At 50.5% G+C, this 27,619-nt stretch overlaps 1 protein-coding gene across 2 annotated transcripts; it reads right to left on the minus strand.

Annotated features, from left to right (window-relative positions):
- Positions 1 to 4,934: 4,934 nt before the first annotated feature.
- On the minus strand, positions 4,935 to 26,574 carry ZP2 (zona pellucida glycoprotein 2). 2 transcript variants are annotated; one of them, XM_077316798.1, is made up of 18 exons: positions 26,465 to 26,574; positions 26,321 to 26,388; positions 24,443 to 24,529; positions 24,252 to 24,346; positions 23,860 to 24,006; positions 23,199 to 23,243; positions 22,073 to 22,237; positions 20,474 to 20,567; positions 18,133 to 18,314; positions 16,754 to 16,886; positions 14,542 to 14,723; positions 14,367 to 14,458; positions 12,792 to 12,916; positions 11,633 to 11,822; positions 9,726 to 9,861; positions 8,198 to 8,291; positions 6,543 to 6,626; positions 4,935 to 5,078 (listed from the first exon to the last, which is right to left on the minus strand). In XM_077316798.1, exons 1-18 carry the CDS (start codon positions 26,467 to 26,469, stop codon positions 4,951 to 4,953), a joined length of 2,052 nt encoding a protein of 683 aa, XP_077172913.1. In that variant the 5' UTR covers positions 26,470 to 26,574; the 3' UTR covers positions 4,935 to 4,950. The 2 variants fall into 2 exon arrangements, with proteins under 2 accessions (XP_077172913.1, XP_077172912.1); XM_077316797.1 differs by having other exon boundaries at positions 20,474 to 20,570.
- Between the last annotated feature and the right edge of the window lie 1,045 nt (positions 26,575 to 27,619).

The following is a 27,619-nucleotide window of genomic DNA, read 5'->3' on the forward strand; positions in this document are numbered from 1 at the left end:
ATCAGATCTCTGGAAAGATGAAATAAAAAACAAGCTAAGTAAAGAATTCTGAGTTTCTCCAGGAGTGGAATTCTAACTCAAGATTAGGCCCCACAGATGATAGAACACCATTCTTACCAATCCACCTCAACCCAAACTTGCACAAAGTACCACAATCATAAAACAAGAGTCCTAAATATTTAAAACTGTGAGAGCCCAGCCGATTGCTGACTTTGTTGAAGAAAATCTCTTTATTGGAAGCTAGCATCTCTAAAGGTTTGCTAAGACTAACGACGCTTGGAACTATTGCCCCTTATCAACCTCCAGCCCCCACGACGCCCCCCAACCACCTGTTTGGGTACAAAACAATCCAGATGCCATTTCCCCACAGGTGACCTGAAAACAATCAGACAACTAGGACACTGGGCTCAAAAGGCCGAGGAGATATAGCCATTCCCAAAACAACAAACGATTCATGGTCGGATCCCCAGGTGCAACATTCACGCCTGCACCAATCAATAATACAGGTACAAAGGCAAACAGAGCAAATGGTAAAAGCATGCAGATACAGGTTTTTGGAAAAAGCAGCTCCTCTCCCCAGCTGCCTTGCCCTGCTGTGGGTCTTTGCTCTCCTCCTCTCTGCTGTGGGTCTTTGCTCCCCTCCTCTCTGGCTGCCTTGCCTGAAACTCCCTAGTCTGGCTTCCTTGAGGTGGCTGCCTGGCTTGGTGCCCAAGGAATCCTCTCTCAAAGACCAAACAGCGGCTACCTGTTGGACCCCCACACCTGTTGTGGTTGCCTAGTAACAGCCACTGAGAGCACCTGCTTCTTAAAGCTACAGGCACTTTTTATCATTTGGGCTTTTTTATACCCCCACTGTATATAGTTCTTAAAAGCCTTCACATTTGCCTTGAAATCTGGGGCGTTTTTCAGGTGTGTAGAAAGATCTGCCTCGTCTGTTCATGGCCCAGTCCCTGGTTTTAAGTATCCGCAGACTGACTTGGCTACTAGAATAAGTCGAAGTGGGAAATACGGCTTTTTCTTTCCAGCTGCCAAGACTTTGCTGCAACAGATTTCGGAGTTCTTTAATCAACCCTGTCAGCTCATTAAACTGTTTGCGGCTTCACCATATCCAAGATCAGACGCATACCGATCTTCCTTGAAGTTCTTAATTACCTCTGCCTTTCCCTCTGGCGGCTTGCCGGTCACATTAATTAAGAAGCCGACAGCTACGATGAGGGACGATGCCTTAGGAGCAGCCGTGGAAATATTGTGTTTTTTTCTGCCTTAGCGGCTATAATGACCACTTATGAAGAGCCTCCCATGAGACAGCAGAGCAGACCTGCTCAGGGGTCAAAGGGGACTTCGTTCTCGTCCTCCCGAAAAGATCATCCCTCAGCGGACTTTATTAAAATGACCAGCTGGGGCAAAGAGCAAAACCTTTCATGATGCAGGGAAGAAACCCCTCCTCCTTCCACTTAGAATCATAGAATCATAGAGTTGGAAGGGTTCCATAGAGGCCATCTAGTCCAACCCCCTGCTCAACGCAGGATCAGCCCAGAGCATCCTAAAGCATCCAAGAAAAGTGGGCATCCAACCTTTGCTTGAAGACTGCCAGTGAGGGGGAGCTCACCACCTCCTTAGGCAGCCTATTCCACTGCTGAACTACTCTGACTGTGAACATTTTTCCCCTGATCTCTAGCCTATATCGTTGTACTTGAACTTTAAACCCATTACTGCGTGTCCTCTCCTCTGCAGCCAACGGGAACAGCCTCCTGCCCTCCTCCAAGTGACAACCTTTCAAATACTTAAAGAGGGCTATCCTGTCCCCTCTCAACCTCCTTTTCTCCAGGCTGAACATTCCCAAGTCCCTCAACCTATCTTCATAGGGCTTGGTCCCTTGGCCCCAGATCATCCTCATCGCTCTCCTCTGTACCCTTTCAATTTTATCCACGTCCTTCTTGAAGTGAGGCCTCCAGAACTGCACACAGTACTCCAGGTGTGGTCTGACCAGTGCCGCATACAATGGGACTATGACATCTTGTGATTTTGATGTGATGCCTCTGTTGATACAGCCCAAAATGGCATTTGCCTTTTTTACCGCTGCATCACACTGCCTGCTCATGTTTAGTTAACAATCCACAAGTACCCCAAGGTCTCGTTCACACACAGTGCTACCTAGAAGCATATCCCCCATCCAGTAGGCATGCTTTTCATTTTTCTGAGTTTGTGCCAAGTTTGTCCCTCAAAAGAGCCATTTTGGTGTCATGGTGAAAAGCATCTCCTCTACGCTGGAAATTGAGGCTAATCACAGTTTTCTCAGAGCTCTCTCAGCCTCACCAACTTCACAGGCTGTTTGTTGGGGGGACCAGAAGGGGAAATGATCCCAAGCCGCTTTGAGACTCCCTGTGAAAAGCGGGGTACAAAAAATCCAGCTCTAGATGTGAATGGGTCGCCGTGTGGGTCTGAAGTAGCACAACAAAACAAAGTCCAGGGGCACCTTTAAGACCAACAAAGATTTATTCAGAGCGTGAGCTTTTGAGTGCAAGCACTCTTCCTCAGAATAAGGACTCCCTACATCATGGGTAATCAAACCTGTAGTCCTCCAGATGTCCATGGACTACAATTCCCATAAGCCCCTGCCAGCAAATGCTGGCAGGGGCTCATGGGAATTGTAGTCCATGGACATCTGGAGGACCACAGGTTGACTACCCCTGCTCTACATGACCGTGAGAATATATAGCAAAAATTAATTCTGTTAAATTAGTAAACTGTGTCACACATCCAAATACAATGTAAAACCAAAACCGAAAAAGGAACACATCCCAACCTTTACAAGTGCGAATTCGGAAGCTGAGCTGTACAATAAAATAATATAAAAACGGTAATTATTTATTGTGGTGCACAATTTAAAAACAGAATAAAAACTACATAAAAACCATGCAGGACTAACTGCACACAAGACCAAACGCGTTTCGACCCTAACAATACACTCTATATACAAAATCTAAACTCATTATAAAGTGTAGCTGAGTGGGATCTGTAGATTATGGCTCCAACCAATATGTAATTTTTCTTTTACTTTTTGGAGATCACCTCCTATGGCATATGCCTTTGCTATCATATAATTCTGTGCTGAGAGTGTATCTCATGTGCGTTAGAAAAAAAGCTATATCTATCCCCCTGGAATTCAGTTGTGGTTCACAAAAACATAGGAGAAATAGAACTATGTCGGTTATCAAAGTCTCCCACCCCACCACTGGCTGCTTGCCCCATGTGTCACCATGGACAGATGCAAGACAGCTAGCTGCAAGGCTATTGAAGAAGAAACCTTGAAGCTTGGCTTCCAAGCAGCTATGAAGAACCATTGCTAGGTAAGCTGGGTCAGGTCCTAACAGATGCTTCAGGGAAGGAGGCTTCATCTGCCAGCCTCAACACCACTGTGACCGTGGAGGAGATGAACACTTCGTGTGACAATAAATTTTACTTCCACTGAACGGTGTGCCAGGCAGCGTACAACAGAGAGAGACTGCAAGACCGCCTTGAGAGAAGTTTTTCCAAAATGGGTAGGAGTTCATTTTTTCATAGAATCATAAAATTACAGAATCAGAGTTGGAAGGGGTCTTCTGGGTCATCTAGTCCAACCCCCTGCACTATGCAGGACACTCACAACCCTCTCGCTCATCCACTGTCACCTGCCTCCCCCTTGCACCTTCACAGAGCAGAGACCATATCGAGGTTTGATGTAGGACCTACGGATCCATCTTGACAACTTTAAAGGGTCAGCGTGCAAAACTCTTCCTCGTTTAGATGTTTAGCCGGCTAACCTGGGACCTGCCAATAGGTTGCGGGAAGTCATGTATTGAGTTATGAGACTCTGCAGCCCTGATTCTTCCACATGGGAAGGCAAGGAGCTGGAGATTCCCCCCAAATTCAAACTGATCTACGGGTGAGAGAGACCAGAGCTTTAGAAGATGGATTGTACTGGCATTACATCCTGCTGAGCTACTTCCCGAAACCTTGCCCAAAATTTCCAGGTATTTCCCAGCTTATAGTTTGCAATTCTAGGCACCATAAAGGTTGCCAAATCCAGGTTCAGAAATGCCTGGAGATTAGGGCACCGTAACCCCCCCCCCACCCCCCAGGTAAGACCCACTCTCCAAAGCAGCTATTTCCCCCCCACGGCAACTCTCTGCCACCTTTACATCTGCCGTAATTCTGGGATGGCTGGAAGCCGGCAATTGTGGCTTTTGCCCAAGCAAAAGGGTGCCATATGGAGGATAGAGCAGAGTTGTTCTCTCTTGCCCCGGAGGGACAGACCAGAACAAATGGAATGAAATTAATTCAAAAGCAATTCCATCTAAACATCCGGAAGAAGTTTCTGACAATCAGAGCGGTTCCTCAGTGGAACAGGCTTCCTCGGGAGGTGGTGGGTTCTCCATCTTTGGAGATTTTTAAACAGAGGCTGGAGAGCCATCTGATGGAGAGGCTGATTCTGTGAAGGCTCAAGGGGGTGGCAGGGGACAGTGGATGAGCGAGAGGGTTGGGAGTGTCCTGCATAGTGCAGGGGGTTGGACTAGATGACCCATGAGGTCCCTTCCAACTCTATGATTCTATGAAAAGCTGGAAGGTAACACGGAGCCCCTCAATACTGGGAGACAGGGTAGCAAAGTCGGCGTGGATTAAAGCAGGCTGGGCGCACACTTAAAAGCACGCCGAAGTTCTCAAGAGGCACCAGCCATAACTGAAGCGGTTTCATCAGGTGCCAAGCCAACCCTTTATAAAGTGGAGTGCTCTGAAAGAGTTCAGCTGGGAGATAATGGATTTCCCTGCAAACAGAGTCTATTGATTTCTGAGCTTCCTCGGGCTATTCCAGATCCACTGAGCCAGGATTTCCGGCTCCTGGGCTTGCAGTAAGCCCCACACCACAACAGAGAAAGAGTCGAAAGCAGCGAGACTTGTTTTGATCTGATTTTATTGATTCTGCTTCTTTTGGATCTTGAAGAGAGCTAGCGTTACAACTGCGGCGGCCACAAGGCCAAGAGTCACGGCGGTCATCAAAAGGGCTGCTACCCAGAGGCCTCCACTCCAATTCTGTTGCCCTGGGGAAGAAAAGTTTACTCATTTGTTTATTGATTGATTGATTGATTGATTGTCCAACTCCAGAAACCAGGCCTATTTTTATCCCATCTTTCCTTTAAGAAGTTCATCGTGAAGTATGTGGTTTATGCCTCATTTCTCACTCACTACCACTCTACAAGTTAAATCTTAAAAAGAGTTGGAAGGGGCCATCCAGGCCATCTAGTCCCCCCCCCCTGCTCGATGCAGGATCAGCCTCAAGAAATCAGGCGAGACAAATCTGAGCGGAGTCTTGACGTGGGTGGTACTGCTCATAACCTCTCTGGTCTCTACCCTAACCACTCTCTACCCTCTACTTGCGGTAGGATAAGTCCAGCATTAGACCAGGGGTGGTCAAACTGGGGCCCTCCAGATGTCCATGGACTACAATCCCCATGAGCCCCTGCCAGCATTTGCTGGCAGGGGCTCATGGGAATTGTAGTCCATGGACATGTGGAGGACCACAGGTTGACTACCCCTGCGTTAGACGTTTCTGCAGAAAACCTTTTCCATACGAAACAAGGAGGGACCAATTGAGTCAGAGGCAAAGTTGACTTAAAAGCTGGTCTCTCGCATATTGTATTTCCGCATGTATACTCCCATTGTGTGGTTACTGAATTTAGCAACCGTGCCAATAAAGGTATTCTGATCTGACCCAAGCCTGTTGACATCATCTGACCATCTAGTTCTCAGAGGCAGAATAAGGGTCATGGAGAGCAACATCAGACTTGTCGGGGTCCAATTGAGGATCGATAGCAGCATGCTGAGAGTGGCAATTTTTAAATTCGGAGCACGGCTCTTCTTTTCCACTTTCCTACCCCTGGAGTGGCCAAACTGAGCCTCTCCAGATGGCCACGGACTACAATTACCATGAGCCCCTGCCAGCATCTGGAGAGCCACAGTTTGTCCACCCCTGATTTAGACCAGCAGTAGAGCAGGGCCTGCAAGATGGAGCTCTTCCGCCAGGTTTCCGGTTGAGGCCAGGAGAAGGAAGATCTGGGGCCCTCCACTGAGGTAATGTCTCCCCCTGGGAAGATCTCCCTGGAGATCTGGTCTTAGATGTTCTCTGGAGCAGGGAGGGACTTTTTTTGCCGTCAAGGGGGTTAATATCGGGATTTTTATCATGTTTTACGAGTTTCACAGTTATGTAAACCTCCTCGAGCCTTTTTAAAGGGAATGGCGGTATATAACTTGAAGTATAGAATCATAGAATCCTAGAGTTGGAAGGGGCCATAGAGGCCATCTAGTCCAACCCCCTGGCTCAACGCAGGATCAGCCCTAAGCATCCTAAAGCAAGTATAAATAAAGCCTTAGATCCCAGGCTCATAATTCATCGTCTCACATCCCAAGACGTGTTTCCTCCCCAGCTTCACTGGCTCCAGGTATCAAGACTGTGACATGTCTCCCCAGTGCCATTCCTGCCACCACCCACCACCCATATCCATTACCTTTGATCGAAGGTTGCTTGTCTGGTACCAGAAGGACTGGATGAGGGAGCGTTACTGTCGTCGAGTTTTTCCTCTGGGCCAAGTCTGTGAACAGAAGATTACCTCCGTTGGCTTAAATTAAGGACCGTGGAAGGTATCACGTGATGGAGTCTACATTCAAGGACATTCTACATTGAGCTTCGGCTACACTGAGCTTCGACTTAGGAAGTCTATACTGCCCTGAACCACCCCAAAGGTGAATCTCGAAAGACTGTGGGCCATTTACTCCTGGGCACAACCGTGGATCTGAGCTGAAGAAGACAACCAACCAACTGACTCTGTCTCTATTGACCATAAAAATTGAGTGCAATAGCACCTTTAAGACCAACAAAGATTTATTCAAGGCGTGAGCCTTTGTTGGTCTTAAGAGTGCTTTTGTTGTTGTTGTTAGGTGCGAAGTCATGTCCGACCCATCGCGACCCCATGGACAATGATCCTCCAGGCCTTCCTGTCCTCTCCCATTCCCCAGAGTCCATTTAAGTTTGCACCGACTGCTTCAGGGACTCCATCCAGCCACCTCGTTCTCTGTTGTCCCCTTCTTCTTTTACCCTCAATCGCTCCCAGCATCAGGCTCTTCTCCAGGGAGTCCTTCCTTCTCATGAGGTGACAAAAGTATTTGAGTTTCATCTTCAGGATCTGGCCTTCTAAAGAGCAGTCAGGGCTGATCTCCTCTAGGACTGACCGGTTTGTTCGCCTTGCAGTCCAAGGGACTCGCAAGAGTCTTCTCCAGCACCAGAGTTCAAAAGCCTCAATCCTTTGACGCTCGGCCTTCCTTATGGTCCAACTTTCACAGCCATACATTGCAACTGGGAAGACCATAGCCTTGACTAAACGCACTTTTGTTGGCCGGGTGACATCTCTGCTTTTTAGGATGCTGTCTAGATTTGCCATAGCTTTCCTCCCCAGGAGCAAGCGTCTTTTAATTTCTTTGCTGCAGTCCCCATCTGCAGTGATCTTGGAGCCCAGGAAAATAAAATCTGTCACTACCTCCATTTCTTCCCCATCTCTGCCTCTATTAACCATAAAAATAGAGTCCAATAGCACCGTTAAGACCAACAAAGATTTCTTCAAGGTGTGCAAGCACTCGAAAGCTCCCGCCTTGAATAAATCTTTGTTGGTCTTAAAGGTGCCATTGGACTCAATTCTTGTTGTGCTACCAACATGGCAACCCACTTGAACAGCGGTTCTCAGCCTTCCTAGCGCCATGACCCCTGTGGGTTGCTAAGGCTGCCAACCGCAGCACCGCAATCGCCTTGGCGACCCCTGGGAAAACGGTCGATCGACCCCCAAAAGGGTTGTGACCCCAGGCTGAGAACCCCTGCCCTTGACTCTATTAACCATGGTAGCAGAACGCACTTAGAACAGGGGCACCCAAACTGTGTTTCTCCAGATATCCATGGACTACAATTCCCATGAGCCCCTGCATGCGTTGGCAGGGGTGCATGGGAGCTGTAATCCGTGGACATCTGGAGAGCCACCCAACTTAGAAACTCCCAAATCAAGATGATGCGATTTCTCCACTGAGGCTTTCTGCACAATGTCCGTGCCTACTTGTTAAGGGCCACCTTGTGTGACGGGGCCTTCTTCCGGGGAAGTGTGCCTAGGGCAGCAGTTACCTCTTCTGCTCCGGGAAGGAGGACACCTTGCTGAGCAGAGGGGGGAATCTGGGTGCAGTCTGTCACAGATGAGGGCGCTGCAGTGAAAATAGACCTGGGGAGAAAAAAATTGGTTAATAGTATTTCTTGTGTTATCCCCGCTCTCCCTTGCTGCAGGCCAACCGTGGGTGTCGATTAATAGTGCAAGATGGTCAAACTATCACAGGGGGAGGCAACATCTCAGTAGCTGGGATGTCTGGCCATTAAGGTGACCAGGGAGAGTCCTATAGGGCCATGTCAGCCTCAACCAAGGAGGTCCTTGGAGCCAGCTCCGAGGTCAACCAGGGGCACTTGTTACTGCTGCTGCCATGAGCCAACAGCCCTGGCTCTGTGGTTTGCAGGAGAAGAAGGAGGAGGGGGAGAAGGAGAAGGAGGGGGAGAAGAATTGGTTCTTATATGCTGCTTTTTTTCTACCTGAAGGAGTCTCAGATTGGCTTACAATCGCCTTCCCTTTCCTCTCCCCACAACAGACACCCTGTGAGGTGAGTGAGGTTGAGAGAGCCCTGATATAATTGCTCGGTCAGGACAGTTTTATCAGTGCCGTGGCGAGCCCAAGGTCACCCAGCTGGCTGCATGTGGGGGAGCGGGGAATCGAACCCGGCATGCCAGATTAGAAGTCCGCACTCCTAACCACTCCACCAAGCTGGCTCTCCAATGTTCCAATGCCCTTCAAGCTATTAAATGGTCAAGAAACATCTCCCTGCTGAAAAGTGGGGGGAAACTTTGGCCTTTCTTACTTTGTGCCGCAGTAGCATCTTTGTTCTCAGTACGAAGACGACATTTCAAGAGTCTCTGAACCCTTGCACGCCAAGAAGAGCAGACCCTTGTGCTGCCACTGGAGCTTACAGAAGACACCTTACGTCTGGCTTGCTCTGTTCCAACTACTAGTATAACCTGTCCTCAAGTTTACCAGTGAGAAACCCGGGAAACAATCTTCAAACTTTGAGAAACCCAGAAGTGGCGCAAGCCGTCCGAATACGGTTGAGAACCATAGCTGTGGACACACCCCACCCAGGACTCCTCCCCTTCCTGCCCCCTCCAGGCCCATCATTGGCCATTGCGGGGGGGGGGGGGAGGTCAACATGACCATATATGGTCATGTTCAATGAATTTTTAAAATCCCACGCATTCAGGAAACCCTCAATGAATTTTTAAAATCCCACGCATTCAGGAAACCCTTCCAGGGCTGTCAAGAAACCCCAGGGTACCTCTAGGACCTCTCACTGGAGATGCGGAAGACGGAACCTGGGGCTTGCGCATGCACAGTTTTTCTCCGCCATTCCCCTGTACCAAACTCTGTATCTCAAGGGCTGGATCCACAGGGCGTTAATACACTAATGTCATCCTTGACTTGCCTGGACTTTCCTGCCCAGAAAGGAAAATCCAGGACGTCAGTGATGCCAACTTGACCACAGCCACCGATAGGCAGCTTCTGACAAGGAAGTGGGGGCATCCACATAACAAGCCACGACAAACGTGTTCTACTCACCAGGCTGGGGAGAGCTTTGCCTCCTGAAACAAAGGCAAACGCTTTCACTTCGAGCCTCTGGCGAAAGTTGGGAAATGCAACCCCCCGGCTCATGGGATGGAACACGGTTTTGTAGGCATCAAGCTCATAATCGCAGCTACCAAAAAGAAAGAAAGAAAGGGGGGGCACGTAGTGCTGTACGTTTTGGGGGAGCCCAGCTGATTGCTCCCCAATAAGCATTTGTTGATAAAAATCTCTTTATTGAAGACAACGATGCTGACCTCTCAAAATCTTTGCTAAGACTAATTTCCGTGAATCTATTACTCTGTATTAACTTCCAGCCCCGTCGCTCCCCCTGCCTGTCCATTGGGGTACAAAATTACCCAAATTCTAGCCAGCTCGAAAGACACCACTGGCATCTTCAGCCCCAAAGGCAAAGAGAGAAATAACAGGGATCCAGGCGTCAAACAAACAGCTGGAATTCCTGGTACCTGCTCTACTAAAAACAGCTGCAGTTCACACCTGAGATTATACAGGATAAAAGGCAAAGAAAACAAACGACAAAAGCCAAAAAATACAAGGTCTTGAAGCTTTAGTGGCTTTATCTGGAGCTCCCTTAAGCCCCTGCAGGCTGTGACTCGACCGGAAGCCAAGCTATGCTCTCCAGAAAGCCCTTTCCGAGTGGCAGGAATCTTAAGAAAGAGGCAAAAATACACAAAAACTTCCTTTCCATGGAGAGTCCTCAAGCGAAGAAAGAGCTGAAACAGCAATTTCTTCCTCCTCTTACAACTTCTGCATTTGTGGGCATGGCAGAAACAGCCAGTAACCAGCATTTTCCAGTGCGAGCAAGAAACCGGCCCTGGAGCAGGGGGCTAAACGGACCAATCTGGGCTTAATAGCGCAGGAGAAAGTTCAGCCAAGGACTTCATAGGCCTCCAAGTGCCCCAATTCTTTCCTTGTGCGAACATCCCGCCCTCCCCGGGCCATTCATACTTGCAGGGAATTCTGCACACAGAAGCGATTCTGCGAACTTAGGCAGATTATAAGTGGGTGGGCGGAAGGGCAGAAGTGATGACGTGGCCCAAATGCCCATCGCCACTTTGGGGCTGGGAGGGAACCTCTCTCCAGGCCAAGCTGGCCAGAGCTTCTGGTTTGGGGGGTTGTCGCCTGGGCGTTGGATTGGGGCCATTGTGGGTGGGCAGGCAGTTGTGAATTTCCTGTTTTCCGCAGGGGGCTGGGGCTAGATGACCCTTCCGGCTACGATTCTAAAGGCCCAGTGTATTTACTCTGAGAGAAGCTATGAGGAGAAGCCCTGGAAACAAGTCTGCAACAGGAATGAAGCTCATTCCATATCCTTCAAAGCCTTGAAAATGCAAGCTAGACCCGACCTTGATGGTGGGAGGAAGCCTTCTGGGGTGGTTGATGCCCGTCCAATGAAAGCCCTTCCATTCTACCTACCTTCTGCTCTATGGACAACAAGGAACATGCCAAGCATCATAGAATCATACGAGTTGGAAGGGGCCACAGAGGCCATCTAGTCCAACCCCCTGCTCAACGCAGGATCAGTCCTAAGCATCCTAAAGCATCCAAGAAAAGTGTGTCTCCAACCTTTGCTTGAAGACTGCCAGTGAGGGGGAGCTCACCACCTCCTTAGGCAGCCTATTCCACTGCTGAACTACTCTGACTGTGAAAAGCTTTTTCCTGATATCTAGCCTATATCGTTGTACTTGAAGTTTAAACCCATGACTGCGTGTCCTCTCCTCTGCAGCCAGCAGAAACAGCATCCTGCCCTCCTCCAAGTGACAACCTTTCAAATACTTAAAGAGGGCTATCATGTCCCCTCTCAACCTCCTTTTCTCCAGGCTGAACATTCCCAAGTCCCTCAACCTATCTTCATAGGGCTCGGTCCCTGCATTCCCCCTTCTTACCCATCCACCACGATGCTCCACCGTGGGAAGGAGGCAGGATCTAAAGACAGGGTGGCCCAGCAGTCGTCGAGCGCCAGGTGGATTCCCGGATCGTTGCGGTTCAGGACTTGGACTTCCAGGAAGATGGGCTGCCGCAGGTACTTCACCACCGGATGCTGGCTCTCGCTGTACGGCTGGCGGTAGGAGTCGTCTGCAAACGCGGCAACCAGGCTTCTGTGACGGCAGCCTCCTCCTCCTCCTGCATGTGCCAGCTCTGCCGCTGCCTCCCAAGCCCGGGCCAGAAACGTGTGGCCCCTGAAAGCCCTTCCCTGGAAGCACGGCTGGCTCCTACCTTATTGCCCTAGTGGGTACCGAGCCGAATGCTTTGCAGAAAGAGGGATCCCCTGTTTGCAGGGCCTTTTCATCTTATGAAGGTGAGGAACACTGGGCTGTTTCCATGTCCCTGGCTTATTTTACTGCGGTTTTTTATTTTGGAGTGTTTCAACCCAAGTGGATTGCCCGACACATAGAATCACAGAATCATAGAGTTGGAAGGGGCCACACAGGCCATCTAGTCCAACCCCCTGCTCAACGCAGGATCAGCCCTAAGCATCCTAAAGCATCCGAGAAGATGTGTCTCCAACCTTTGCTTGAAGACTGCCAGTGAGGGGGGGCTCACCACCTCCTTAGGCGACCTATTCCACTGCTGAACTACTCTGACTGTGAAAACATAAATTGCCAATACAATGCCCCCGGAATACAGGTTCTCAAGCTGTGCCTAACAATCAGCATGAGATTTGGGGGGAGGGGGGGCTGCAACATCATTGGTGCTGTTGTGTCTCTACTAGGGAAGCCGGAAGTGGCACAGGGGAGCTCTAGGAATTGCTGGAAACCTATGGTCCCTCCCTAGCGATTCCAGCTCTCAGGTGGGACTTGCAGCCTCGAGCTGTAGTGATTGCCGAGGCGGCCACACCAAGCCAAAGCGGACACGTCTAGGAATTTCCCAGAGCTACCGTATGTCACGTCTGGGTTTTCCCCGGAATTCACAAAGCAGCACCGGCCAAATCAGTGGGTTTTTCAAGTTTTCTCCTGCTGCTGCTCAAAGCTGGCCTAAGCAAGCTGGGAAGGACCTTGCTCTTCTAATTAAACATTATTGCCCCCTGCCTCTCAGGAGCCTCACCTGGGTAGAGGAGGAGGATCAAGGAGAGGGGGCCTTGGTTTACGACCCTTTCCGGAGGAGGCAGGCTGACCGCCTTGACATTCAGCGAAGCATCGTCGCTGCCGTAGAAGCAGACCACCGTCAGCCTAGAAGACAAGACTGTAAGCACGAGGGCGTTTTCAAGACGTTCGGATTTAAACAAAAAGTGCGGAACTCCACATCCCATGATAATGGTGAGAAATGTACGAGGTGTTGCCAGTTCATGAGCTCAATTCCTGGTTTAAGGAATACCTGGCGACGTCTCATATCTCCACTTGGGGACCACCTGCACTTAAGAAGAATGCATACCCTTCCATTGATGCTACGTTTGAACCACCTTCAAGGATTTAAAAGGCTGCCATATGGAGGATGGAGCAGAGTTGTTCTCTCTTGCCCCAGAGGGACAGACCAGAACAAATGGGATGAAATTAATTCAAAAGAAATTCTGTCTAAACATCTGGAAGAGGTTCCTGACAGTCAGAGCGGTTCCTCAGTGGAACAGGCTTCCTCTGGAGGTGGTGGGTTCTCCATCTTTGGAGATCTTTACACAGAGGCTGGAGAGCCATCTGACGGAGAGGCTGATTCTGTGAAGGCTCAAGGGGGTGGCAGGTGACAGTGGGTGAGTGAGAGGGATGTGATTGTCCTGCACAGTGCAGGGGGTTGGACTAGATGACCCAAGAGGTCCCTTCCAACTCTATGATTCTAGGATTCTATGATTCCTCTGTGGAAAGGTTCTCACCATAAAGGTCACAGAATCAGAGTTGGGACCTCCAGGGTCATCCAGTCCTACCCTCTGCAGAATGCAGGAACCCACAACTACTTGACCTTTAAGGTTAGGCTTTTCCCTCGCCCCCAGAATCCTCTAAGCAGGTTGAGAGCCAGTTTGGTGTAATGGAGTACGGACTTCTAATCTGGCATGCTGGGCTCGATTCCCCGCTCCCCCACATGCAGCCAGCTGGGTGACCTTGGGCTCTGCATGGCACTGATAAAACTGTTCTGACCGAGCAGGAATATCAGGGCTCTCTCAGCCTCACCCACCTCACAGGGTGTCTGTCATGGGGAGAGTAAAGGGAAGGTGAATGTAAACCGCTTTGAGACTCCTTTGGGTAGAGGAAAGTGGCATATAAGGACCAACTCTTCTTTGTCTTCAGTAAGGGCTCTCTCAGCCTCACCCACCTCACAGGGTGTCTGTTGTGGGGAGAGGAAAGGGAAGGCGATTGGAAGCCACTTTGAGACTCTTTTGGGTAGAGGAAAACGGCATATAAGAACCAACTCTTCTTCTTCTTCAATAATATCAGGGCTCTCTCAGCCTCACCTCCCTCACAGGGGAGAGGAAGGGAAGGCAAATGTAAACCACTTTGAGACTCCTTCGGGTAGAGAAAAGCGGCATATAAGAACCAACCCTTCTTCTTCTAAATGCAAACCTGCTCATCCAACGAGGATAAGACACAAAGTGCACACCTGCACTTCAGGTGGCATAATGAGCAGTGCCCAGGAGGAGGCAGAAACCTAACTCAACAGATGCCTGGCTGCCCGATTTCTACCGGAATTGTTTACCTGAACTGACTGTCTCTAGATATCCTGCGGGGCGGAAGGTCCATCCACAGCGCGCTCACCTCGTTCTCATATACCATCTTCTCACCGTCAAACTGAACACAGGGAGAAAGAGGTTAGTTTCCAAAGGCCCAGGAGAGAGTCGCCTGGGGCTACAGGTGGGGACTCAGGGACTCACCCTTTGCCGGGTCCCACAGCCACTGAGGGGCACGTGAAACTGGACCGTGTCCCCGGAAGGAGATCTGGAGACTGGCTTGCAGGCGGGATCTCTGAGCTGGACGGTAGCCAGGTTCAGTGCAGGCCTGGTGCTGCTGCCGGAGACCTCAAAATCCATGTGGCCATCTCGGGTGCAGGTGGCCGCTGTCACAAAGCAGAGAGTGGAATCACTGCAGGAGACAGTTCATGCCAGCAGCTACGGGACGTCCTCGAGGGCGTTCTCCCGTCCCCCCTGACTACTGGCGGGAAACACGGCTTGAAGGGAGGGATGGAGGGAAGGAGCAACCTGAGATGGGGCACCTTTCTGAGCAGTCATGGGAAGGCCACGCTCTTCTGGATTCGGCACTCCCTAAACCCGACTTGCCATGAACCGTCTGCCGATTTTCAGCTGTTCCAGCAGACAGACATATAGGGCAGCACAAGACCGACCACAATCACAGAATCAGAAGGGGACACACAGGCCAGCTTGCTCCATGCAGGATCAGCCGAAAACATCCAGCCGCTGCTTCCATCTGATGAAGGGAGTTTCGACTCTCCAGTGCTCACATCCCGAAATCTTATGGGTCTTTAAGGTGTTTCTGCCTCTAATCTAGCTCTTCACTTAACAGGTTGCCGCTTGCATTTCTAGCCTGGGCCAGATTCCTATTTCAGGTGTAAGCAGAGCCATCTCCCGCCTGCTGTTCAGCAAGAGCATTCAGCAAAAGCCACCTCTGTGGAGCACACGGGTAGAAGTATCTCCTTTCCTGGACAACAAACCTGGAGTCCTGTAGCACCTTTAAGACCAACAAAGGTTTATTCAAGGTGTGAGCTTTCGTGTGCCGGCACTTTTTCCTCACGATCCTTGTTCCATTTCTCCCGTTGGAAGAGTGCCGGCACATGAAAGCTCCCGGCTCGAATAAATCTTTGTTGGTCTCAATGGTGCCATGGGATTCAATTTGTGCTGTGCTACTGTGAGGGACTTCAGTAGTCCAAAATAAAGGAAACCGTTCCTGAAGAAAAGTTTTGTTGATTATCCCATTGGCTCCTCCCATTTCCTCCCCTCAGAATTTATTCTAATCTTGTTGGATTAGGCCAGGGGTAGTCAAACTGCGCGCCCCCCCAGATGTCCATGGACTACAATCCCCATGAGCCCCTGCCAGCATTCGCTGGCAGGGGCTCATGGGAATTGTAGTCCATGGACATCTGGAGGACCACAGGTTGACTACCCCTGGATTAGACGATGCAAGTTAACTCATCATGGGAATACTTAGAACTGAAGTTTAAACAGTAAAGGAAAAGATAAGTCCCCAGCCAGATCCACCCCCCATGGGAACGTACATCAAATGCAGCCATAATGTCTGATAACAACCCAGGGGTGAGAAGCAGGGGAAATCAAAGGGTGTTGGGAGAGGAAGGGGAAATGGTGGTGAGTGAGGAAAGTTAAGCTATAAAATCTACTTCAAGGCAATAAAATCAGAGTCCAGTAGCAACTTTAAGACCAACAAAGATTTATTCAAGGCATGAACTTCCGAGTGCAAGAAGATCATAGTCTGACGAAGGGTGCTTGCCCTCGAAAGCTCACGCCCTGAATAAATCTTTGTTGGTCTTAAAGGTGCTCCTGGACTCTGGTTTTATTGTGCTACTTTGGACCTACACGGCTACTCATTTGAATCTGTACTTCAAACCAAGATGGCACTGAGAGCCAGTTTGGTGTCGTGGTTAGGAGTGCCGACTTCTAATCTGGCAAGCCGGGTTCGATTCTGCGCTCCCCCACATGCAGCCAGCTGGGTGACCTTGGGCTAGTCACAGCACTGATAAAACTGTTCTGACTGAGCAGTGATATCAGGGCTCTCTCAGCCTCACGCACCTCACAGGGTGTCGGTTGTGGGGAGAGGAATGGGAAGTCGACTGTAAGCTGCTTTGACCCTCCTTCGGGTAGGGAAAAGCGGCATATTAGAACCAACTCTTCTTCTTCTTCTTCATTGTGGCTGTCAAGGGAGGCTAAATAAAACTCTAACACACTACACCACCGAATATAATCCATCATGGCAGAAAGGGGCGGGGCCTTCTGACAGCCACTTCAGACCAACAGGGCTACCCACTTGAATCCTTCCTGGATAGTCACGGCATGGCACCCTCATCCAGAGAGGTGGATTGACACAGACCACGTCGCATGGGCCGTGCGCCTCCCTTACCCAGCGGTGCATTTTGTTCACAAGGACACTCTGGGTGGGTGATCATGGTTGCCATTTCGCCCCGGAAGTTGAAGCTCAGTTTAAGGGGGGAAGCGTATGGCCGGAAGCCTGCACAGCCGTCGTCTCTGGAGACCTGTAACACACAAAGTTATCCACTGTACATTGTTTGCGTCACCGGCAACAAAGGCCTGGAGACAATTCCGTGTCTTACTGCCTTCCCACTTCGATAACCCAGATCTTAAAAGTTCTCCTTTAGGAGACTGCTGCTTTAGAAATCTGGCTGAGAAAAGCAGCCTGGAAATGAACAGTCCAGCAAAAACGAAACCCATGACTCGGCGTAGAGGATCCCCCACTGCCGTTCTCAGCCTCCACGCTTGCCCTGTCACAGCTTTCCCAGCTCCCCCGAGTCAACAAGCATGCAGATTTGGCTGCTTTCCTGGAGAAATTTTGCTCCGTTCTGAACCGCCGTGGCACTTCCGAACAGCAAGTTCTGCTACTTAGCAGACTAAACTGAGAAGGGCGCAAAGGTTCAGCCAACAGCTTAGATCAAGAGATCCGGCACGCGGGAGAATGTGGTCCTTTGCAGAACACTTCAGGTTACCAAGGACCCTTTGAACACTGACTGTGGGATGTTTCCGAGGGCTTTCCTGGTGTGATTTAATGTCAACCGCAGCCATGAAAGAGGGCTTGTGAGTCCAGAAGACCACCTCTGCCACCCTGCTGCATGCACAGCGACAGCCCACAGCCAAACTGTGCCGATGCCACGTACGAGGTCTTAATTGCAGACTCCAGCCACAGGCCTCTGCAGCAAACTCTGCAGGCATTCCGGATGAAGAAGAAGAGCTGGTTCTTCTATGCCGCTTTTCTCTACCCGAAGGAGTCTCAAAGCGGCTTACAGTCGCCTCCCCTTTCCTCTCCCCCACAACAGACACCCCGTGAGGGAGGCGGGGTTGAGAGAGCTCCGAGAGAACAGCTCTACCAGGACTGCGACTAGCCGAAGGTCCGCGAGCTGGCTGCGTGCGGTCTCCAGATTAGAAGCCAGCGCTCTTCGCCACTACGCCAAACCGAACAGATTAGCCTGACGGATTTACGACCCACTTCACATCTACCCCTGTCTTTGTCCCCTGTGGGGACCCTAAGGAGTTTTGCCATTCTCCTGTCGTCCACTTTATCCTTGCATCAACCCTGTGAGGAAGGTTAAAGGAGTGTGACTTGGCCCACGTCCACCCAGTGGGCAGAGCAAAGATTCCAACCTCGGCCCCCTGGATCCTGGCCCTGCCCCTCCCACCGCTGCCCTCAACTGGACCTCAGCTCTGCCTTCGTTCAGCCCCAGACCTCTTGTTTGATCAGGGGACAACCCCATCCCCTCAAGCTCTTACCCTGGATCTCAGGACCTTCTTGTTAATATGCAGCTTCACGCCCCTTCGTAGGTCCACGCTGACGTCATCCGCTTGGCGTTGGCTCACAGGGATGTTCTTGTTGTCCAGGCTGAGGGCGGCCAGTGTCCCTGGGAAATCCGGGATGGCAATCGTCATGTGCGTGGCATTACACGTTGCCGGGCCTGGAGAGAGAGGAGGAGGGTTTTCACAAACAGCCCCCGTTTCTTACAGTACTACAACACTTTAAAGCCCTGCCTTTTGCCTAAGTCTCAGGGCCCAAGGGAGGCAAGCTATGGCAAACTCTGTGAACACAAACCCTACCGACTAGGTCAGAGATGCCCAACAGTCAGCAGAATTGTCGACACCCTCCCTCCTAGAGCCCTATGGGGCGCCCCTGCCGAACCCTCTGAACAGGGGAAGGAGGAGGAAGGGCAGGAAGAAGAGGAAGAAGAAGAGGAAGAAGAAGAGGAAGAAGAAGAGGAAGAAAAAGAGGAAGAAAAAGAGGAAGAAGAAGAGGAAGAAGAAGAGGAAGAAGAAGAAGAAGAGGAGGAGGAAGAAGAAGAAGAGGAAGAAGAGGAGGAAGAGGAAAAAAGAAGAGGAAGAAGAAGAGGAAGAGGAAAAGAAGAAGAAGAGGAAGTAGAAGAAGAGGAAGAAGAAGAAGAGGAAGAGGAAAAGAAGACGAAGAGGAAGAAGAAGAAGAAGAAGAAGAGGAAGAAGAGGCCTCCGTCATATCCAAGATGGCGCTACTTTGGTGGGGAGGATGGGGCAGTCCCCCCAATGAGCAACCACTGGAGAACCATCAATTCCCTGTCTACGCCAGCGTCCTTGAGAATGTGCAGCCAGCAGCCAACACGGGGCAAGAATTCCTAAATGCCATTACTTGAGAGCTGACAGAGCACAGTAGAAAGTCACACGGCACACGAGCCTAATGGCTGGCAACTGGTCGGTGCTACAGGCCAGTCACCAGTGATGTGTTCTTGCCTTAACAATGGGCCAGTCCAGCATCTGCTAAATACATTACGACCGCTTCACACGCACTGGGCAGGCATTTCCGTCCCCTGCTCTGCTGACGTCTCAGTGAATCTACTGGATAATTTAGTGCTTGGGCCCTAAGCCCCAGTCAGGGCAAGCCATGGTTTCATGTCATGGTCAAACCAAGTCCTCCTTGGGAGAAGAAGAAGAAGAGTCGTTTTTTTTACCCCGCTTTTCACTGCCCAAAGGAGTCTCAAAGAGGCTTCCAGTCGCCTTCCCCTTCCTCTCCCCACAACAGACACCCTGTGAGGGAGGGAGGCTGAGAGAGCCCTGAGATTACTGAAGAAGAAGAAGAAGAGTTGGTTCTTATATGCCGCTTTTCTCTACCCAAAGGAGGCTCAAAGCGGCTTCCAGTCGCCTTCCCTTTCCTCTCCCCACAACAGACACCCTGTGAGGGAGGGAGGCTGAGAGAGCCCTGAGATTACTGAAGAAGAAGAAGAAGAGTTGGTTCTTATATGCCGCTTTTCACTGCCCAAAGGAGTCTCAAAGAGGCTTCCAGTCGCCTTCCCCTTCCTCTCCCCACAACAGACACCCTGTGAGGGAGGGAGGCTGAGAGAGCCCTGAGATTACTGAAGAAGAAGAAGAAGAGTTGGTTCTTATATGCCGCTTTTCTCTACCCAAAGGAGGCTCAAAGCGGCTTCCAGTCGCCTTCCCTTTCCTCTCCCCACAACAGACACCCTGTGAGGGAGGGAGGCTGAGAGAGCCCTGAGATTACTGAAGAAGAAGAAGAAGAGTTGGTTCTTATATGCCGCTTTTCTCTACCCAAAGGAGGCTCAAAGCGGCTTCCAGTCGCCTTCCCTTTCCTCTCCCCACAACAGACACCCTGTGAGGGAGGGAGGCTGAGAGAGCCCTGAGATTACTGAAGAAGAAGAAGAAGAGTTGGTTCTTATATGCCGCTTTTCTCTACCCAAAGGAGGCTCAAAGCGGCTTCCAGTCGCCTTCCCTTTCCTCTCCCCACAACAGACACCCTGTGAGGGAGGGAGGCTGAGAGAGCCCTGAGATTACTGAAGAAGAAGAAGAAGAGTTGGTTCTTATAGGCCGCTTTTGTCTGCCCTTTCTCTAAAACCGCCTTCCCTTCCTCTCTCCCTAACAGACACCTTGTGAGGCTGGCTGAGAGAGCTCTGAAAGGGCTGCTCCGTCAGAACAGCACTACCAGGACTGTGACTAGCCCTAGGTCATCCAAGCTGGCCGCATGTGGAGGAGCGGGGAATCAAACCCGGCTCCCCAGATTCGAAGCTGCCGCGCTTCGCTGCTCCACCATGCTGGCTCCCCCCGGAAGCACACCTGAGACCAGGGGCCAGGATCCTACCTGGAGCACAAACCATTCTGGACTCCACGGTCAGCCGTCGTTCGGGAGGCCCATAGGTAAGCTTCAGGGCCACTGTGTACAGCACGCCATCACCCTGCTGCAAGACACGATCATCCATCAGCCCAGGGACCGCCAGCTGCCAAACCCCAAGGCCCACCCGGCTTGCATTTCAGTGGTTAAGGCCCTGATCGTTTCTCTTTCGGTCAGGGAGAGAGCACCGGGAACGAAGGGTGAAGAAATAACCACCAGAGGGTGACGCTTGCTTTACTTCTAGCCGGGAAAGTGGCAGTTGTGTATGTGACACAGCAGAACCACGGTGCGATGACACATCAGGGACTCGTAATTGCATCGGTCTGTACGCAAGACCCGTCCTGCTACTGATCTTTTAAACGGGGAACCCACAAGGGGCCGATCACAAGCTTCGGCAGGAACTCTGGGCTGCATATCTAAGGTCCAGTGCTGAGTTCGGATCTGCGGTGTGACCTTAAGGACCTGATGTTTAACCCTACGAGCCACTTTGCCTTATTGAACTCAACAGTGGCTACGTGTCAGACCGTTTTAGGGTTGGGCGGTTCGGCGTCTGAAGCGGCCGTTCGCGCCCGCTTCGGGCGCGAACGGCCGCTTCAGACACCGAACTGCCCAACCCTAAATATGTCTGAGGCAATCGCTACCATAATAAACTCCTCAGACGCACTAATCCCAGCCAAACCAAGCCTGCAACGTATGTGCCTCTCCTGTGGAATGCAGAGTTGGTAAAGAGGGTGGCCACCCCGTAGAAGCCATGTTTGCTGGTAAGCGTTGGGCCTTGGCCAACGGCCTTGGGCCGCTGCTTCCGAAGAGGGACCAGCTCAGCTAGCTGCCTGCCGCCATGGGCAACAGACCCCTTCGTCCTGGGAAGCGTGGAGCAATCTGCATCTTCCGGAGTCAGGCTGAAGGTGCCACAGGTAAATGTCGGGCTGGCTTAAGTTTAAGGACCGGGCTTGGGCCCGTCCCCTGCAGCCGAGCAGCTCAGGGCCTGTCATATTCAGCCTGACAAACCTCACAGGGAAGATCGTGAAGATTCAATCGTGGAAGGGGAAAAGGAGAATGAAGAAAGGTGGGATAATCAGCTGGTGTGAGGAACGGCCTAGGGGTCATTTCCCATACCAGCTGCTGCGACTGTATACTAACAGAAGAACTTACCCTAGGCTACAATAAACGATTTCACGATCGATGTAACTAAAAGTGTCTTATTTCTTCTTTTAATAGAACCACCAAAACGGCCTCCAGATTAAAACTGTTTTCAAGTGAGTTTTCATCAGTGGTAAACCATTTTCAAGTGAGTTTTCATCAGTGGTAAACCGTTTTCAAGTGAGTTTTCATCAGTGGTAAATCGTTTTCAAGTGAGTTTTCATCAGTGGTAAACCGTTTTCAAGTGAGTTTTCATCAGTGGCTGTTTTCCAACTCAATGTTTGCTCGTGAAGTCCTTCAATAGGATCAATACTTCTTGGCAGGATTTAAATAATATATATGTGGCCTTTGGCTCACAGGGACGGGGGAGTGTAGTCGAATGCCAACAGACCCCAGGGTTGATTGCACACGCCCCCTGCCCCCTCGTACCTTGTAAGCGGTGACCCCGGTAGCATCGAAAGAGACCTGGAAGATTATGTGGCTGCCATCGGTGAGGAAGGTGTACCCCTGCTGCATGGCTTGCTGGAGGTTCAGCGTGTGCGTCTTCGTCCTGTCTTCGATTGATACGACCCACTCCATGGGAGCCTGTGCTGCCTGGAACATGGCAAGCCCAGTTGCTTCACTGAATGGGCAACTGAATTGGGAAAGGCAACCAAACAGTTGTGCTATGGAGCCCTCCTTTTCTTCAAGAAGGCTTGGCAGGAGATCTGAAAAGCCCTTTGTGCAGTAAACCCCAAAGCCTCCAGCCCAGAGGCAAGGAAAGATCCTTTTTTCTTGCTACACAGGGACACATGAAAGGCTACCCTTTAGATTACTTCACTCCAGCTTGCCACACGGGCCTCTTCTGAAATAGGAAGCCGTACATCCTATGGGCCGCAGGATTGCAAGGTGTGAGAGGCAAGCTCTCTTTGAGCACAGAAGGGCGAGGGGACAGGAGCTTGCCACACCGTTGTATACCACACCGTTGTATACACCGTTGTATTCATAGAATCATAGAATCCTAGAGTTGGAAGGGTCCATAGAGGCCATCTAGTCCAACCCCCTGCTCAACGCAGGATTAGCCCAGAGCATCCTAAAGCATCCAAGAAAAGTGTGTATAGAATCATAGAATCCTAGAATCATAGAGTTGGAAGGGGCCACACAGGCCATCTAGTCCAACCCCCTGCTCAACGCAGGATCAGCCCAGAGCATCCTAAAGCATCCAAGAAAAGTGTGCATCCAGCCTTTGCTTGAAGATTCATCATACTGCCTCAAACGACCGCTAATACGAGGAGGGGATGTTTTGAGGCAAACTTTCCTAAAACCCGGCTACAAGTTCAGAGAAGGCCTAAGTTAAGGTATTCAAGGCCTTCTGCTTCAACGATCCTATTTGCCATCACTGCCCAAGGACTCCCCTCTCACTTTACAACTGTTTGTTGTACATGATATGGCGACCTCCTCTCAGAATTTGAGGAGCCACGGAATTTGCTTCCGCCACTGAGGCCCCAGCATAGCCAGCAGCCACTTCCACCTGCCAGGACCCCACCAGGGCACTGAAACGCCCCTGGTTACATACCGTGTGTTCGTCGTGCAAGCCGGGGATGAGTCTTGGGAACACAACCTGCAGGCAGAGGAGGACATGTGAGTCAGGAGCCCTTCCAAGCTTCCTCAACCAGGCTTCGGGGAACCCTGGAGAATCTTATGGCCCTGGAAGGGCTTCCCAATTGGCGGGAGTTAATTAATCTTTTATATATTTTTGTTAATTTGTTAAATATTTATCGGGTGGATGACCATATATGTGCTCAGGGTGACCTGCCCCCCCAAATGGCCGATGATGGGCCTGGAGGGGCTGGGAAGGGGAGGGGTCTTAGGTGGGCGTGTCCACAGCGAGCCTTCCCAAAAATATTCCGCACGATCGCGCCACTTCTGGGGTTTCTCGAAGTCTGAAGAACGTTTCAGGGGTTCCTCAAAGGAAGGAGAGAAAGTTGAGCTTCTCGGGTAACTCAGAGGTTTGGTGGGGCCACGTATGCCATAAACTGTAATCCTCTCCCCACCCGATACTTTAGAGCAGGGGTAGTCAACCTGTGGCCCTCCAGATGTTCATGGACTACAATTCCCATGAGCCCCTGCCAGCGAACGCTGGCAGGGGCTCATGGGAATTGTAGTCCATGAACATCTGGAGGGCCACAGGTTGACTACCCTTGCTTTAGAGGACCAACTACGACAGGCCTACTTACAGCCATGAAATCCCTGGTGCAGTTTGTAGCACTGGCCACGCTCCGTGGCAAAGGAGTGACATCCGCCTGGAGAGCGTCGCAGTCCACGTTGTAAGTTAGATTCGTCGAAGGCCCCGTCACCTTCAGGCGTGGATGGCGCTTGACCAGCTGTGGCAGACAAAAGGCCAGGAGTGTGCTCAAGAGGACGTCCGACTCAAAATCTACTTTCAAGAACCGCTGCTGTGCCATTGGCCCCCATCTTCGAGAAAATTTCAAGAGAAATATCAGAGTTGGCCAAGCTAAGAGGCATTCGTCCCTGATGGGAGACTGAGGCATTCCTGGACTGATCCCTGAGGTGGGATACAAATTAAATAATAAATACATTGCATGAAACTAAACAGCACGGCCATCACCTCCGGGTTGGTGCAGTTGATGTACAGAATGGTTAGCGTCTGTGCTTCATCGTCCACAGCATAAGCACAGTGACCCACTTCTTCCCCAGCTGCACCTGAGGAAAAGAAATGGGCACAGGCAGGTGTGTTATACGCCTCACCCCTTTTGTTGGGGAAAAAGGAAGTAGCTGGACAAGGGAAGGCACACGTACCAAGAGTTTTCACTTGCCAGGAATGGTTGGTCTCCAGTTCCTTCGGAAGGTGGAGCTGGACTTTATCATCAAGGCAAGAGGCCGTACCTAGGAGAGAAGATTGGGAGATGGCACCGAACAGGGCCAGGTAATTCAGCTATTGTGTGCTCTCCGGTTTAGCTCCTCCTTTGAAGAAACAGCATTCCCTTCTCATTATATTAGTACCAACAGGAAGCTAACCAACAGCTAAGTACTGTGTTCAGTTTTGGGCACCCAAGTTGAAGAGGGATGTTGACAAACTGGAGCGTGTCCAGAGGAGGGCAAGAAAGATGGTGAGGGGTTTGGAGACCAAGATGCATGAGGAAAGGTTGGGGGAACTTGGTCTGTTTAGCCTGGAGAGGAGACGACTGAGAGGGGATCTGATAACCCTCTTCAAGTATTTAAAAGGGTGCCATGTAGAGCATTTGCTAGCAGGGACTCATGGGAATTGTAGTCCATGGACATCTGGAGGACCGCAGGTGTTGTAGAGGGTGGAGCAGAGTTGTTCTCTCTTGCCCTGGAGGGACAGACCAGAACCAATGGGATGAAATTAATTCAAAAGAAATTCCGTCTCAACATCCGGAAGAACTTCCTGACAGTCAGAGCGGTTCCTCAGTGGAACAGGCTTCCTCGGGAGGTGGTGGGTTCTCCATCTTTGGAGATTTTTAAAGAGAGGCTGGAGAGCCATCTGACGGAGAGGCTGATTCTGTGAAGGTTCAAGGGGGTGGCAGGTGACAGTGGATGAGCAAGAAATTTGTGAGTGTCCTGCATAGTGCAGGGGGTTGGACTAGATGACCCAGAAGGTCCCTTCCAACTCTGTTATTCTATGATTCTATGTATTATAGTCATCATCATAATCATAATATCTAATTAAAATATAACATGTAGTCATGTACTTCCACCAAACTTTTTTACACCTTCATCCTCAATGTTGCCTGGGCAAGCCATTTAAAGTAATTAAACTTAGTTTTGCTAAGTAAACCTGCTGCAGTTAATATAATCCCTAAAATGAAAGCCAGCTGTTTGAGCACCCTTTCTGAAAGGACAAAATAGCTCCAACCGAAAAAAAAACACCCAGTTTCAGGTATCATAACATTTTGGAAGTCACAGCTGTTTTTACCATCTAGCCGGCAGAGCTAAAGTTAAAAACAGGAGCAAACCTATGCTTGTAGAAGGGGGGGGGGCAAACTGCAGTTCTCCAGATGTCCATGGATCACAGTTACCATGAGCCCCTGCCAGCGCCACCACAGTTTGGCCGTCCCTGTTCTAGAAGCACAGGTCCAAAAGAAAATGACAGCAGCATTTATTAGTTATTTCGTAGAATTAAGGAAGGAGCTAATAATCAGCACATTATCTTAGGACCAGGGAAGTTCAAGTCCTGTCTCCAAGGTGTTATCACACTGAATAAATTACCTCTCAGGACTATTTTAAGAGAACTCTGCTTTTTAAAAGGGCAGAACAGAACGTAATTGTTCGCTGTTAAGGCTACTCTGCCTCTACCTCAGAAAGCTCTCCGCATCTTAGGCTAGAAGTAGCTATTTGTACTCATGACATTTTGGCTGCTTGACACAGGTGTAGGCGCCTATCAACACAATAAAGAGGAGGGGTATTGCCAGTGAGGCAGTGAAAAACAGCAGCAGATGTTCATGGACTACAATTCCCATGAGCCCCTGCCAGCATTTGGAGGACCACAGGTTGACTACCCCTGGCATAGAACACGGAATAGTATTGTAATATATATTTTTTAAATTTCAACGCAAGCACAATTTGCCAGGTGCCCCCAGATGTCTCTCCAAAAGTGGGACAATCTGGTCACCTTAAGTGCATTTACATGGAGAGGGTCTCACCCCTGTCGGTTACCTGGGAAATCGGAGAGAGACTGGGAACCAAAAAGGCCAGCTATCCAACAGCCAAGCACCAACAATCTCCTAAAAATAAATAGAAAGTGTTATTTAAGAGGCGCCCCACAAAGTGACCCCAGCTCCACCAAAAACACCAGCTTACCTCATACTGCAAAGCCCCTCAAAGATCCTACAGCTAAAGCAACAGCCACAGGAAAGGGGGGGGGGGGGAGAACACAGCCCCAATACGCCCAGCAAGGCAATCCCCTGAGAGTTTTATACCACACCTTCCCAGGTGCTCCCCAGCCGCGCGTGCGCAGAGCATTCCTGTCCACCTGCCATTAACGCCGGATTGCCGCTTGCGCGCCCCGGCCGCGCTGCGCCTGCCAGGTGCGGCGATCCTAAACTACCCACCGGGCCGATCCACCGCCACTGAGGCTGTGATGCGCCAGGGGCACCCTGAAGAGCAACCAAAATTAATAAGCGCGCACCCGATAGCTGAGCCCCAGGATTAAGCTGCGTTGCGCGCCAATTTTGCGCTTTTGCGCCTGCATCCATCTCCTCGGAGCAGGATCGCCGGCTCAGCGATTTCCTCGCAAGGAGGCGCGCTGCGGGAGAGCGGGCTGCGCGGTGGGCAATGGGCTGCGGGTGGATCTTGCGCGCATTTACTCGGAAGGAAGCCCCCACTGCGCTCAATCCGATGTTTGTTTTTTTCTGTATTTATTTGTTAGATTTATATGCCGCCGTTCCCTTTGGGCTCACGGCGGTTTACAGAATAAAAACGGATCACGATAAAATCCCATGATTCCCATGGTGAGTTAATAGCAATATCAAGCAGTACCCAGGCGGCAAGCAAAAATATCTATTCCCCTTTGTATTTGCTTACTTGTTCGGAAGAAAGTGTCCCCTAGAATAGATTCCCCATGTAGCCTTGTGCGGCTGATTTAGGGACTCAGGGTGGGACTTACTCTTGAGTAGCGACGGAGGCTAAGCCACCTTGCGCCCTGCTAAGAATCGAGAGGTTTCCGTTTTGGGGGGCTCCGTTTTCTGCTATCTTCTAAAATTATCTGCACCCACCCCCACCCTCCTTCCAATCTGGAATTTCGGTTTTGCTGCTTTTATGGCCACGACCTGCAATATTCGAAGCTTCCTGTTCTGAATTTATCATTTATTGCAGGGGTGGCCAAACTGTGGCCCTCCAGATGTCCGTGGACTACAATTCCCATGAGCCCCTGCTGGCACCCTGGCTTTGTCCCCAATAGGGACCCAAAGCGGCTCTCGTCCTTCTCCTTTCCTACATTTTATCACAACAACCCTG

Source organism: Paroedura picta, chromosome 17, assembly GCF_049243985.1.
Source record: "Paroedura picta isolate Pp20150507F chromosome 17, Ppicta_v3.0, whole genome shotgun sequence".
Lineage (NCBI taxonomy): Eukaryota > Metazoa > Chordata > Lepidosauria > Squamata > Gekkonidae > Paroedura > Paroedura picta.